Consider the following 16,193-nt stretch of genomic DNA (forward strand, 5'->3'; position numbering starts at 1 on the left):
ATTAAATGTTTGGTAAAAGCAATTTATTTTTTAAATAAAAATGTGATTTATTTTTTTTTTTTTGTGTTTCTACAGCGAATTGAAGTGTTAATACTATAGTGCTCTTAAAATATTATAGATTCTGTTGAATTTATTTGCTCTTAAAGAAAAAAATATAATATTAAATATATTATTTATATTTTTAAAATATATAAATAATATATTTATTTAAAATATAAATTAAAATTTTATATATTTGTATTATGAAAATATTTTAAAGCATATTTATTATTAAAAATTTGAAAAAGTAATACTCAGCTCACTTAACTTTTTGATACATTTTTATTTAATATAATATGTATTTAAAATATATAAATAATATATTTATTTAAAATGCAAATTAGATTTTATATATTTGTATTATTAAAATCTTTTAAATCATAATCATAATAATATTTAATATTTAAAAAATAGATATTCAGCTCACTTATTTTTTTATTTATGTTTTAATATAATTTCTCTTATTCTTATATTTTTAGCTGTGGCCCAAGACACCTTCAAATGTCCTGATGATTTTGGTTTCTATCCACATACCGTATCATGTGATAAATACTGGAAATGTGACAATAATGTTTCTGAATTAAAGACCTGTGGTAATGGTTTGGCTTTCGATTCCTCAGATCCAAAATACTTGACTGAAAACTGTGATTATTTGCACAATGTAGAATGCGGAGAGCGTGAACAATTGGGTAATTTTTTAACTCAATGAAATCTTTTTTATATAAAAAGTTTTAATACTATGCTATTATTATGATTTTATAGAACCACCAATTTCCACACCACACTGCTCACGCTTGTACGGTATCTTCCCTGATGAAAACAAATGTGACGTCTTCTGGAACTGCTGGAATGGTGAACCATCAAGATATCAATGCTCACCCGGTTTGGCTTATGACCGCGAAGCACGTGTTTGCATGTGGGCTGATCAAGTACCAGAATGCAAAAATGAAGGTACAACTTATTTAAACTTACAAACACAATTACACAAAAACTAATATATATTCTAAACTAACATTCTACTTTGCAGAAGTTGCTAATGGTTTCTCTTGTCCCGCTGCTGGTGAACTTGCTAATGCCGGTTCATTCTCAAGGCACGCACATCCCGAAGATTGTCGTAAATACTACATCTGCTTGGAGGGAGTTGCACGTGAATATGGTTGCCCAATTGGCACAGTTTTCAAAATTGGTGATGGTGAAGGTACTGGCAACTGTGAAGATCCAGAAGATGTTCCCGGCTGGTAAGTTCAATTCAAAAGCACCAAATGCTTTGCTTTTTGTATTTTTGCATGCCCTACGGTTGTGGTATTCTAAGCGTATGAAAACTATTTTGGCTTGCCACTAACATAAAGTCCTTTCGGTTGTGTTTCACACGATTATACCGTCTGGATGAAAGCTCAAAATTTTGCTTATCAAGCTTATTTGCCTGAAAGAAGCTTGTGCTCTATACTATATAATCCATTGCGCTCTCTTGCTGCCTTTTGTACAATACATACTGCTCTTTCACTATTTTCACGTTGTTTTTAATCTCAACAAAAAATTAAAAAGAAAAAAAAAATACATTTGTGTTATGAAGCATCCTAACCCATTTTACCTCTTTACCAACTCCTTATACAATTACAGTGAAGACTACTACGGCGATTTGGACTTGAAGAGCATCCGTAAAAGTGAACTCTTAGCTGGATTAAATACCGAAGGTCGCACCAAGAGTGCACCCAAAGCCAAAGCTGCCTCCTCATAAACTCTTTTCTGAACCACAAATACACATACACACACACAAATACATCTCTAACCTTTCACTTTAATAAAATTTAAAAACAACAAAACACTAATTTTCTAAAAGCCACAAAACTTTCCTTTATATTTTATACGTTTTTATTTCTGTTATTGTTTTAAAAAATCTCATTTTATTTTATGTGTTATTTTTATTTTAATTTAAAATGAAAATGAAAAAGAAAATCTGTTTTGTATTTGTATTTGTTTTCTCTTTAAAAGAGAAGTGAGTGAGCTCTAAAATCTATTACATTTTTTAGTTTTATTTAAGCTTCCTCTGTACTACTTTTATGTTAACTTTAATTTATGTTTCCTTTTATTTTAAATTTTTTTTTGTGTTTCCTATGTTATTTTATTATTATTATTACGATTATTATGATTATTGTTTCATGTATCTGTAAACCCTACTTTTTTAAATTTGACACTTTTTATGAAAATTACGTTTGTAAGTTAAATTAAAAATTAGCTTTACCCGCGCTAACTGAGATCGAATGTTCAGTTCAAAGCTAAACAGCATCGGAGAGAGAGGGAATCTTCTGATTGAAACGTAACTTTTAGAGATTTGTAAATTTAAGTGACTTTTGATTGTAAGTTTATAATTTTATTTTATATAAAAAGAAAAAAATTCAAAAAAATACAAAATAATTTAAAAAAAATCTCACCAAAGCGTCCATTAATTATTAGCAAAGGTTTTTGTCGTTAATAAAATTATGAAAAGGGGAAGTATATAATGCCTTGTGAAGGGAACTATTTCTATCTCTTGCGATTTCACTGATTTTCTACATGACATATCGGAACTAATGATATCGATAATCCTTCGGCTTACATTTTATAATGTAATCGATATCACTTTTTTGCATTATTAATGGTATTCATAAAATATATGAGAAGAGGAAGCATCAAATCCCTTACATCGGAACTATTTCTATCTGTTTTGGCTGCATTAATATTTTACATGACACGCTAGATACTGAAAATCCGTTGGCTTAGATTCTATAATCGATATTACTTTTTTTGCATTTTTAACGGTATAAAATATATAAGAAGCGAAAGCTCAAATACCTTATAAGGGAACTATTTCCATCTTTTTTCGTTTCACTAATTTTCTACATGACATATCGGACACTAATGGTATCGATAATCTTTCGGCTTCAGCTTAATCCTTCGGCTATCGATTCTATAATCGATATTACTTTTTTTGCATTTTTAATGGTATTTATAAAATATATAAGAAGAGGAAGCATGACATGCTGGACATTGAAAATATAGATAATCCTTCAGCTTAGATTCTGCAATCCATATAATATTTTTTGCATTTTTAATCGTAATTAAGAAACATGTAAAAAGGAAGTAAAAATACCTTAAATGGGATCTATTTCTATGTCTTTCAATTCCATCAATTCAATCTATTTGTCATATTCCATACACTTCGGTTGGAATAGTACAATCGATATTATTTTATTATTAATAATAAATAATCAATGTTATTAATAATACTTTATTTTATTCGCATTTTGTATTGTATTTGAGAAATATGTTAAAAGATAAAGGCTAAAATTCGTTACATGGGATCTATTTATTTTCAATTCTATTAATTTGTCTATTAATAGAATGTCATATAGAATGTCCATGCCGTGAAAATCTTACGGTTGGAATACTATAATTGATACTATTTGGATTTTGAGTGGTATTTGATAAATATGTAGTGGTTGATGTGGTTGCCTAAAAATGAAAACATGAACCAAATTGAAATAAAAATTATCTAATGGATTGAATGATGATTTTTAAAAGTGAAATTGTTCGCTGTATTGATGATAGTATCTTAAATATTACTCACAAGGATATCGTTTTTAACTATCCAATGTAAGACATATTCCACAGAGTATCTTCCTTATTCTTTATAATTAATTACACTTGCTTTAATGAATTAATTTATTAGAAAAATATTTGTTCATGTTTTTGGGGAGTTAGTAATTAAGCCATTGCCTATCCCTGTTATTTCTATTCATATGAATAATTAATCGTCAACGAAAACAGACTGAAGGGCTAAAATAATTAGAGACATTAGATGAAATTTTATAAAATTAATTTACTTTAGCTGATAAAAAGAAACCAACCAACCGAACTTCGGCCAAGCTGGCAACATTTAAAGACAAAGCGGATCTAGTCGAGCACATCTCCACTCTAAAATTTCAGTTCCGTCGACTGCAAACATAACCTATTTTTTGTCAAAGTGACAACTTGAACTTGTGTTGCAGTGTGGGTGTGCATAAATTTATATGCACGAATGTGCAAGCACACCAAAGACACGAGGATGCTCAAATATATTTACAAGCAAAACATATCCTTCGAACTTTGAAAACTAATTAAACAAAAATTACATAAAAAGAGAACTGCACTGAACTTCTGTGAGCAAAGTGGAACTCAAACTGAAACTCAAACTGAAACCGAAACACAAACATGAGACAAGGAGCAAAGGACGATTTGCTAGGTTCAGTTTAATCTAGATGCAACTGCATCTGTACATATGTTTGTGTGTTTATGTGTTTGCATGTTGGTGCATTTATGTTAAACATAAATTTTATCTTAAAATATATAGAATATTTACAAGGAAACCAACTGGCGAGAAAGTATATTTAGATTGAGACTCCAATGTAGCCAGGAACAGAGGTTCCGAGCTGCTTAAAGCTCGTCCTCATATTTTTCTGTAATTAAAAGTTGATTATGTTTTTCAAACCACAATTTATTTCTACTTTTCCTATATTAATTACTTTCAAATAAACAGCAAAAAGCATAAATATATAAAGTGAAAAAAATATAAACATGAAAAATAAAGGCAAGAATATTAAAGTCAAATATTAAGTATTCCAGCAGTGCAATATCCTTGCTAACCAAAGCACGCACATATGGCAGCAGTAAAAGTAATAGTCATAGCCAAAGCCAAAGCCAAAGCAAAAGTCCTTAGACAGACCGACTTTAAGTCGAAGTTAAAGCAGTCGAAGTGGGAGTAGAAGTGGAAGTGAAAATGGAAGAGCTGGAAGTAAAGCTCACAATACACAAAAGCCACAGAAATAATCTTTTGCCATTTTGACTTTAATTAATTTTAATGATGACAAGCACTGCATAACAAAACAAGACAAGGATATAAAATTAAAAAAATTATAAAAACTAAAATATAAAATAGTATAATTTATCTGTAGAAGTGTTGGGTTGTTTCTCTCTTCGACATTTCGCTTATACTTTATTTGCTGTTATCCTTCACACAAATGTGGGAACAAATTGTGTGAACTGTGAACAATGTAAGGATTTAATAGAAATAAGAAAATTGTTCAAAAGGACTTACCATATAAATACAATAATAAGAATTTTAATTGAATTTTTTTTAAGTGAAATGTGCTTGGAAAAATCCTTGCAAAACACTTCAAAGCTGATGTTTAGTCTGCTACTGATAGAATGCATTGTATTCAATTCTAAAGGAATTGCATAATACAATAGTTATAATAGAAAAATCTTTTATATCAACAATTATTTATAATAATAAAAGAGAAATCCTGCGGAAACAAATAGTAAATAGCTTAAAAAATGTTTAATAATAACAATAGCACTTATTACCGCTGTTCCATATTCTAAAGTTCTTGCTTTCAACGTCAACTATTATGTGATTACCTTATAGATATTATAGTTTGCTCTGCTCCTCCACCTCCACCTCCAGCGCCTGAAGCGCCTTTAGTCACTTACAACAATCATAATATCCTTTACATTTTCATAACAAAGCAAGCGCAACTTGTAAGCCCCTTAAATCCTAATCTTGACTACAGCATTTAACTTCTCCGCACCAAGTCCCTCGTCCAACGCTTTCACATGACTTATAAGTCTGGAAATGGAGAAAAAATGTTGCCCAACTAAAGGATGCAACATGTTTTCTGGTTATTTTATTTAAGTCTTAACATGCCAAGTTGTCGTCCGTCGTAACTTCGGTCAATTTAATTTAATTTAATTTTATTTAATATTTTGCGCTCATGTTGATTTCGTTGTCATTGTTACCATTTATCTTTTTAGTGGTTGCTGGTAAGCAACACTGGCAAGCAATGGAGGAATATCCTTTACACAAACATAAGCTCCAGTTTTGTTAACAAAGACAACTCAAAGCAAAGCTTGAAAACAATTTGTTGACATTGTTTTGTTTTTCTTGACAATTTTTTAAGGAGTTCGTTTGAAAGTGTCTCATGTCCTGAATTTGGGTAATGTCCCATTTAAAGCTTAGCATTGAGTTGGCTTACTTTTGCTTCTCCATATTCTTGCTTGTATTTTATACATTTTATACAAAAAATTGAAGTCCTTAGGAATTATATGCTTATTTAGAAATTTTGTAAAAATTATATATATTATTTATGTAGCAAAGTAATTAAATTAAAATTAGAAGAGTTCGAATTGCAAAGAAAAGACAACAACAAAAATTTTAGTTAATTTATTGTAGTTTGGCTGATCATACCACGCTGTTTCGAGTATTGCCAAGCACGCATCATTAGTGGTCAATAGGAAATATTTGAATTTCTTTATAATTAGTTTATAGTCTGTATATAATTTTTGTGGGTTGCAAGTGCCATTCTTAGAAATGGTGTCTGTCAAATTAGAAGTGATGATTTATCATGTTTTTACACAAGTACCCAAGGCTGCATAAACTTTTAGTGTTCAATTTCCACAGTTATTATTTTATTAAAAGTTTAGACTTGAAACCGGCCAACAGCCGGCACTGTGGTCAGAAGTGTCCTATTGTACTATTTTCACTATTGATTACACAAAACCCCTTAAAGCTTTGTGCACAAAATCCAGAACTAAATCAAGAGAAGAGTTCTTAATCTGTTCTGTTGATAGAAATTCCATAAGAAACAAGTTTCTGCTGTGCGTTATTAAAGCTGGACAGTCACAAAGAATATGCATGGTAGTTTTCTCATCTTCGTGGCATAATCTGCATTTCGGATATAAAGTAATAAACATCATTACATAATATAATATAATGAAATATAATGTAATGAAACACTAACCAGAGCACTTGCCGTGCTTCAAATTAGAACGAGTTTATAAACTACAGCTTTATTTGGAAACACAAGTTTAATGACTTAAAAGTTAATTTCAGATTGCCAATTTTTACTTTTACTTTTACTTTTAGTATAATTAATTAAAATTTGTACTTCAAAAAAAATAAAATTAAGTTAAATTTTGTAATATTAATAATTTTCTACGTTTTATTCACTAGAGTTAATGTACTATTGTCTATAACTATAAATTATATGATCACTATATGATATATCACACAACTTACATTATGTAAATATTGCATAGGCCGTGTGCGAGTTCGAGTAAATTGAGATAAAGTAAATTGTAATTTCCTAGGAATTTTTTGCAATTCCTAAAAAAATTTCCACAATTGTAACACCTAATTTACTTAATTTTTATCTAATTTACCCTACTCGAAACAACATGCGCTGCCATACCGACATAGTTTACGATTTCCCTTAATTTACCAACAATTTAATCGAACTCGCACACGGCCATAAAATAAGCATCTATTACTTTTCTCTTTCTTTCTTTCTTGAATAATACAATATCCTTTTATAAATTTTATACAATATTTGTTGATAATTTTATTAAAATATACTAAATCTCTTCTAAAATTTTTATATAAAACAAATCCTTCTATATATCTTCATTGGTTACTTTAGTGTTATAATACAACAATTTAATCCTCTCTCTTTGTCAGTTCCATTAATCAATTTCTTTTCATATTGTGTTAACTAATTATTTAAAATTTTTCACTTTCCTTGTAGCTAACAAATATTACACGAATATAATCTACTTACAGTTAAAAAAAAAAAAGAAAAACAAAAAAAGAATTAAAATTAGTAATAAAATTTAATTAAATAAATTAAAGAAGAGAAAAATTAAGAAGTATATGAAAAAAGCAAATTGTACTAATAAAAATTACAAAACCCTGCTCATCCTTTTGTTTATTTGTTTTTCTGTTTATAGCGAGGATTACTATGGTGATGTAGATCTAAAAGCTTTGAAAAAATTGGGCTATTAGGAGCACAAAATAAGAAAAGTATATAAAAGATTGTAAAAAAATAATATAAAAATAAAATAAAAAAAAAACAAAAAAACGAGAACAAATGTATAACCCGAAAAAAGGACTAAAAAGGACAGTTGATGAGTAGGAAAGCTGTGCTGGCGCAACGCAAAAATAAAATATTTATAAACATTACACACGACTTTAAAGACTGAATTTAATATCAACAACAACAAAAACAACAACAAAATAAACACCAACAATAGCAACAAAAGACAATAACAACAATAACAAATACAAATACAAAAACAAAAACAACTTAAACTTGAACATTTACAATAACTAAACGTAAAGAACTAATTTATCAATTAAAATACGAGGACGTACAGCAGCATTGGACTTGCAATAAATTTACTTAGGAACGTGAATCCTCCCGAAAAACAAATATGTAGCTCTTAAACTATGAATTTAACTAACGAAATCACTTGTACACAAGGACAATAATTAAAAACAACAAGAACAAGAACAAGAACAAAAACAACAACAATAACAACAACAACAAGAACAAGAAAGAAGAAGCAGAAACAGGACATTGAAAAGATTTAAGTCCCAAGCAAACAATTTTAGCCCACTTTTATAAATTTCTTATGCTTCAATTAGTTTTAAGTGTAAACACTTTAATTTATTGCATTGTTTATGGCATATATAAGTAAAAAAGATAATAAATTTATAAAAACAATTTATATTATAAATATATATATATATATATATCTATAATAAAATGAATACACGCACTCTAAATACACTTAACACAATGCATCTAACAATAAACAAAACACACTTAATACTCGTACAAAATATCCTTTTATAAAGCATGTGTATGTGCTCTTGTATATATTTATAACTCTTAATATATCTAGAGTTCTATATAAGAAATAAATATAACAAAACTAAATTTGTAAATACACTTAAAATTTTATGTTTCAAAAATTAGTTACAACAACAAAGTCAATACTAATAACTTTAAATATAATTTAGTGATTTTATTAAGAGAATTAAGTAATGTATAGTAATGTATATCTATATTACATGTACACACCACAATATATGTACATATCTATATATATATATATATGACATATTTAAATAAAATTTAAATAAAATAAAATATGTTTTGTTTTATTTGCACTGCATTTAGTTGGTGAGTAATTTATTAAGCTGCAGTTTACTACAATATAAATTATAAATTTATGTTAATTTATTGTCAAGGATAATATATTATTTTAATAAAATGTCATAAAAACAATTACAAAATTAGTAAGAAAAAGATAATTACCAAAGAATAAAATTATATACCTATTTTATCTTATATATAATATTAGTTTTGCAATTGATTTTTAAACATTTAGTCAGGCAGCAAATTAATATTTTATATTTTCTAGAAGTTGTTTTCATATTTTTTTCATATAATTTAGTTACCTATTACGATAAGAGTCATCTACAATATCTTTGCCCAGCTCATACAGGGCAGCGACTTAATACTTTAGGAGCCCCCTTTCTTGAGCACCTTGTTCAATTACAGGACCTGACACTAAATAGCATTTTAGGCTTTGCCAAAGATTTTTTTAAACCATGATTTTTTTCTATATATACGGTAACACAATGGGTCAATAGGCCTAAGTGAACCCACTATGGATCGCCGGTATAACTAAACCTAATCTAAACAGGCCTTTTTATAAAGAGCATCTGAGTCTATAGTTCTATAACGTGATTACCTGACGTTAAGGTTTAAAATTAATGCGATTTTATGCATGTGTCAGTATAATGCAACGATAAATTGAAGCTATATGTTTGTATATGGTTTCCTTTTTGGAAAGGAGCGAAGCCTCTCTAACTCCTCTGTTTTTCTTTCAGTAACAGCACTTGATTGGAAAATGCAACTCCACATTGACTGAAAGTAAATGGGGCATTTACAGTCACTTTACTTTCGCAACTTTGGATTTTAAGCACGATACTCGTGGTTAAAGGGGCCAACCATCTATTGGTCAGAATAATCAAAGCTATGGGTATTGACCAAAAGTAGTACTAGATTTACATCTCCAGTCGTTTACACTGGGACTGGGCTGAGAATAAAATTTTAAACAAAACCTTTTTCTTTGTTAGGTGTTCAATAATTATGTTTAATAATTCTCATGTTGTTTAAAATACACACCACAACTTTAATCTCCTAAAAACTGTAATGATATTTTTAACAATTTTATTTATTTGAAAATATATTAAAAAAAATTTTAATTAAAAAAAATAAAAATAATAAAAAATAAAAAACTCTCCAAACAAACACTTTTAGTTAATTGTGCAGAAACTGAAAAAATTAATAAGCGAACACAAATGTCAAATGGAGTGAACCAGAACAACAAGCACAACAGCCTACCAATACCAATACAGTAAGTCCTTGAATATGTTTGCCCTTTGACTCATAAACAAGTATTAGTCTATGATAATTATTGGTAAATATAAAAAACAATGAAAACAAAAATAACAACAATGCCACATTCACAATATGCAAACAAAAGAAAACTAAAACCGCATGCAATACATTTTCTAAACCAATACTAACACGAGCACACACACACACACACACACACAAAGCAATAGAAATGTATAAGAACAACAACGTAAAATGCATAAAAACACAGTAAACAACTAAAGAGCAACAACAGAAACAATAAAAATTACATTACAAAATCAACAAACCAATGGCAAAACAAGTGGACAGGCATGAGGCAAAGGACAGTTGTACTGTCACGACACTGTTTGAATGCACATACATACACATATATATTTATTCTCCTGAACACATGTTAAGTTGTTGTAACTTTAGTCAATGATGCATACTTCTTTACTGTGATCGGTACTAAAAGCAATGGCAGAACGGTGCAATGGAGCAACGGAGCAACGAAGCAAAGGGATAGAACATATCGTAGACAGCACTGCACAGCATGCTGTTGTTTTTGTTATTGTTTTTGCATGTTAATTGAAATCAATAAGTGCACATTGTAACCAACTAAAATAAATGACGACAACAATAATAGCAGCAGTGATGGCAGCTTCAGTGGAACCAGTAAAATAACAAGAACAACAAACAAATCGATGCATAAAATATTGCAAATATCGTTTGTTAGTACAAAGCAAAAATAACAACAATTAAAAACACATATCGCAGTTTAATTAGTAGTTAATGTGAATATGCATTAGTGTGAGTATGAGTGTAAGTGAATAAGTTTGGATAGAATTGAAAATATGTCAAAGTGGAGACTTTCTTTTAAAATTTGCAAAAACTCTTATTTTTTAAAATATAATTAAAGTATTTATTATTTTTAGAAAAAAGTTTTTAGTTTTTTAATAAAACTTCATGAAGAATTCTTAATCAAAAATAAAAATTAAAAATTTTTATTATATATATTGAAAAAAAATTTTTTTTTATAAAGTTAACTGTTAATATTATTAACTAATTATCAAGAATTTTAATTATTTGTACTATTTGCAAAAATATTTATTTATTATATTTTTTTTAATAATATTCTTTTTATTATGGAAAAGGGATACGACCCACTACCACCCAAAAGATCTATTGTGCCCCTTAGTTGGATTAGATTGTTTCTCCAAGCCCGATTTCTTTAAAGAAAGACAGTATAGAGTCTATCTTTTCTAGCCTTGAATCCTTATGTTCCATGAAGTATCCTCCAAAGTGTTTCTTCCGCTTGTGCATCAGTGCCAGGCACTCCTCTAGCACATAGTATGCGTTTTCGCTCTCTTCTCTACAGTATCAGCAGTCTGAGTTGGATTGGATTCCTGATTTTGATAGGTGATTATTCAATCTACAGTAACCGGTTAGTAATCCCGTAATAATTCTTATGTTATTCTTTGTTTGTTCTATGCAATCCTTTAAGAGTTTTCAGTTGTAAGTCCTTAAAAGCATTTTAGATTGTGATAGTTTTGATAGTTTTTCCCAACATAGTTCCGTTCCTTTTTCCTCTGCTCCATTTAAAAGAATGGATAGAGTTCCTTGGCAGAAAGATTCTGGGTCTATCAGCATTGAAGCCGCCCACTTTTTACGTGTTTGTCTGCCTTTTCATTGTCTTGGATATCAGCATGTCCCGGAATCTATATTGTTCCAACTACAAAACTATTTATTTCAATAAGTAATGTAATTAATATAATTACTATTCCTATTACAATTAATTTGAAAAACATAATGTTTTCTATATTAAATTTGATTTTAAAGTGAATTTTCATTTTTCTAATACGACTAGTAGTGAATTACAACAACAAAACTGTTTGCAGCTTCCATTTTAATAATAATTACACATATATTACTTGTTAATATTTTTAACTTACATTTAGTACAGAATTTTTTTTACTATTTTTATTTGAATTTATTACAACCTTACAGCACTTTTTTTTACAACTTCACTTAATATTATTAAAAACAGTGGCCAGACTATTACTTATACTTATACTTTTTCACTCTATTGAGCTGAGGTTCTCCCTCAGATTCTCCCTCAATAGAGGTTGCACTTATGTGTTCCAAACCCTAACAGGCAGCCAGACTGAAGACTAAAACATACGCAGTAAAATATTGTTGTTGAAATAACAACAAATAGTGGAAAATTATGCGAACAAAAACATTTACATGTGTGATATGAAATTTATTTGCCAATTTCTTTGTTGCATGTTGCGCTCAAACCAATGACTTTTACTTCTCCAACAGAAGTAATAATATGGACTCATATTTTGGTATCCAGGGACTTTAGGGAAAAACACATTGCGTATGTTTTGTCCTTTCTCGTTTGTCGTTAGTGCACTTCCCCACAATTTTCCATTCAATTGTGTGGCTAACTGATTGGTAGCGCCACCATTACACAAAAAACCACAACAACATAGCACCAGCAGTGGTGACAACTTATTTAAGCTACAAGAGAGGCGATGACAAGGTGCGTCATACAAGCCAAACAAGTGTGCCTGTGTCAGTGTTGCCAATGCAGTTTGTCACTACACACTCTATCATGCTAGTGTTGTTAGTCTGTAACAATATTTACTCAACAACAGCAACATGTGGTCATGGTGTGCATGATTAAAATAATTTATCATAAAATATAACATATTTACTAACAAAAAAAAAAATAAAACACATTTTAGTTTTTTCACAAAAAATGCTTTAGTAAAATCGATAGAAATTATTTTTATATATAGAAGCATTTTAAGCGGATAGAGAAAAAATGCATATGCTACAATGGCACACAAACGTGCTACAATGGCGCACAAATATGCTACATTGTTGCAGAATTAACTACTTTGCATTCCTTGCTAGATGCGTTTCCTATTCAGTGTTTCATTTATGCGCAAGGTTCTTTCCCTTTTGTCGTCGTTGATTTCAGTTGAAAATTTGGTTCATTTGTAGAAAAATTCCACTTCATTGTTTGCCAAAATGATATATCGTCCATTGTTATTGCTCCCACATAGCTGTGATAGTATTTCTCCTTGGCAAATACTATCCGTAAGGGTCAGGATGCTAGTTGCGTGCATGCTGTGTATCATTTTTCTTTATTTTATGTTATTTGGCAATGAACTTTGCCAGTAAAGAGCATAAATTCAAGAAGTGTTGTTGTTGCTGTTGTTGAGTTTTATGTTGTTTATTTCATTTGTATTCAGCAAGAAATTCCATAATTCTATGAATACTTTCAAGAAGTATTTATCTGCTACTGTAACATGCACAGTGCAATACACAGTCTATATAGCAAGTATGCCACAGCAATTGGAAGTTAACTTCATAAAAACTCTTATACACCTTGTCCGGTATTCGTGCTATGGTTTCTATATACCATATATTGGAATCCACTTCAATACGGTACCGTTTCAGTTAAGTACAGTTTAGCTTGGTTCCATATGGTTTGAGGTACCCAATGTCAACATCAATTCATAAAATTCACAAGACACTACAATACGTAGGTAATCACCACTGCTGCATGCTGCATGCCGTATGCCGCATGCTTCCACGCAGCGTATCCAATCGCTGCATTCATTGTTGCTACATAATTGCATTTTTGCTATCGCAGATATTTATAGCTCCACTCGGTCAAGTATTTCAGTGGCAACATATTGTGGAGCAACTGATTTCTGTTGCAAATGTGGCCAACCGCAAAATGCATGAAAGCGTGGAAAATCGAAAAAAAAACAACAGGGAGGACAGGGAAAGCAGAAAAAAGATTGGAAAATAAGAAAATAAATTGGTAACAGTAATAAAAACCACAAAAAGCGTTCAAAGGAATTAAAGAGAAAAGGAAGTCCTTATCAAGGATATTATCATCTAAGAGTTCATTATGAACAATATCATAATGATGATTTTTTATCACTAGTATGTAACTAATATTTACTCATTCTATATTTAATACCAACAACTACTGGCCAATACCGGCCCCATTACTATTCTACATTCTGATTACTATACTTTATACTCTTATACTCTACACACTTTTTGTCCAGTTTCCATTTCACTTCATCTTTGGTTTCGTTGGATTAAGTGCTACCAGCATGCCACAAGCAATATTGGCGCCAAATGCTAATCCTGCAAAAAATTAAAATTTTTATTGAAATGGACGCAGTGTATCCTTGAGCCCGAACTTAGTTCACAGCACTGTCATTTTCAATTGTAATTAATCTTTCCATTGATACTCACTTTCACAATAAAGGATACGAGCACTATAATTTGAAGAAGAAGAAGACGGAACAGCATGAGTGTAGATAATTATATTTCTATTGAGACTATTCGTATCATGACAATAGAAATGCAGGAAATGCAGGTAGTATACTATATAGGTGAAATGGGAAAGCATATTTTGATATAATATTTAGTTACTTTTTTACTCTTTTGCTTTGAATATTTCCCTTGATTATGTTTATGGAACAAATAGATAAGAATAAGGCAATGAGTGGTAAAAAAAATATTACTTTAACACATAAATATAAAATAAGGTTAAAGTCAGAAACAAATTAACATTTATCTAGAAAATATAAAACTAAAGTTAGTAGTAAAATTCTTGCTTGGCTAAGTCTCACATATGGCAATATATTGATGTTCATTATTATTATAATATATGTAATAGACTCAAGATCCTGAGGGATAAAAGTTAAATTTAATATCAAGACTGTGCTTTAAAAATAAATAATAAGATAAAGTATTTCCAATGTTAAAACAAAAATATAATATTAATAATATTATATTAATATTTAATATTACCCAATTAATTAAATAACTTAAATTAATTAATAAATATTAATTAATTAATATTATTAACAGTAATGATATTAAAGCAACAATGTGCTTCTTTTCCCAATTTCCCAAAACCCGGGCGGAATAGTTGCTTTGTGCTAATATATTACTATATAGTCAATTAATTTCAGATCTTTTTGTACAATTTTATAAATTTAAAATGTATTAAAGTGTATTTAAAGTGTATAATATTTATATATGAAATTGAATATATATTTCTAATGTATATCATTATTAAAGAAAAATAAAAACGTCACGATTATTTCCAACGACAGCACTATAGAAAATAATTACTTTCTTACCAGATATATAAAGAAGTTTTCGCTTTAATTCTAAATCAAATAATAATGCCTAATAATAATGCTTAATAATAATGCTTAATAATAATGCTTAATAATAAAGCCTAATAATAATGTGTAATAATAATGACATTAAAGCAACAATGTGCTTCATTTTTTAAAAAAAGTGCTTGTGTTCACTACGAAAAGGTATATAAACACACATAATTGGAACGATGTGAGTAATTAATTTTAATATAATATAATATAGTGAAAGTACTTGCAAGTTCCCTTTGCACAATTCCATTTTAAACTTTGTTTATAAATTGCAATAAAAAATTTTAATATAAAATTAAACAAAAATGCTTATGAATATTATATATTATTTATATAATATATATTTTTTTTAACCATTAAGCGGCATAGGTTTGTTGATTAAATCTGCCTTCATTAATCTTTAATTGTCTACCAATGTATTTTTTAAAACAATAATTCCCCAATTTCATGAATTCAGAATTATTCTATATGCATGGGCTTTGCTGATTTAGCAAAATATAAATGAAAACCTATGATAGGTTATGAAAATCAAACCAAGCTGTTATTATTTGAAATTTGTACTGGATACATTTAGGATCAAATAGAGAAAGTAAGTACTCATAACGTATGTTTGGATATCATGTTTTGATATATGTTTGGATATAAATAATGG

At 29.0% G+C, this 16,193-nt stretch overlaps 1 protein-coding gene across 1 annotated transcript; it reads left to right on the forward strand.

Moving 5' to 3' along the window:
- Positions 1–484: 484 nt before the first annotated feature.
- Positions 485–2,473, forward strand: LOC119680604 (protein obstructor-E-like; the record flags this gene model as incomplete). The annotated part of the gene is made up of 4 exons (XM_038093515.1): positions 485–728; positions 802–990; positions 1,067–1,277; positions 1,660–2,473. Coding segments are annotated over 4 exons (762 nt in total), but the record flags the coding sequence as incomplete, so codon positions are not given.
- Between the last annotated feature and the right edge of the window lie 13,720 nt (positions 2,474–16,193).

This window comes from Teleopsis dalmanni, chromosome 2 (assembly GCF_002237135.1).
Source record: "Teleopsis dalmanni isolate 2A chromosome 2, ASM223713v2, whole genome shotgun sequence".
NCBI classification, from domain to species: domain Eukaryota; kingdom Metazoa; phylum Arthropoda; class Insecta; order Diptera; family Diopsidae; genus Teleopsis; species Teleopsis dalmanni.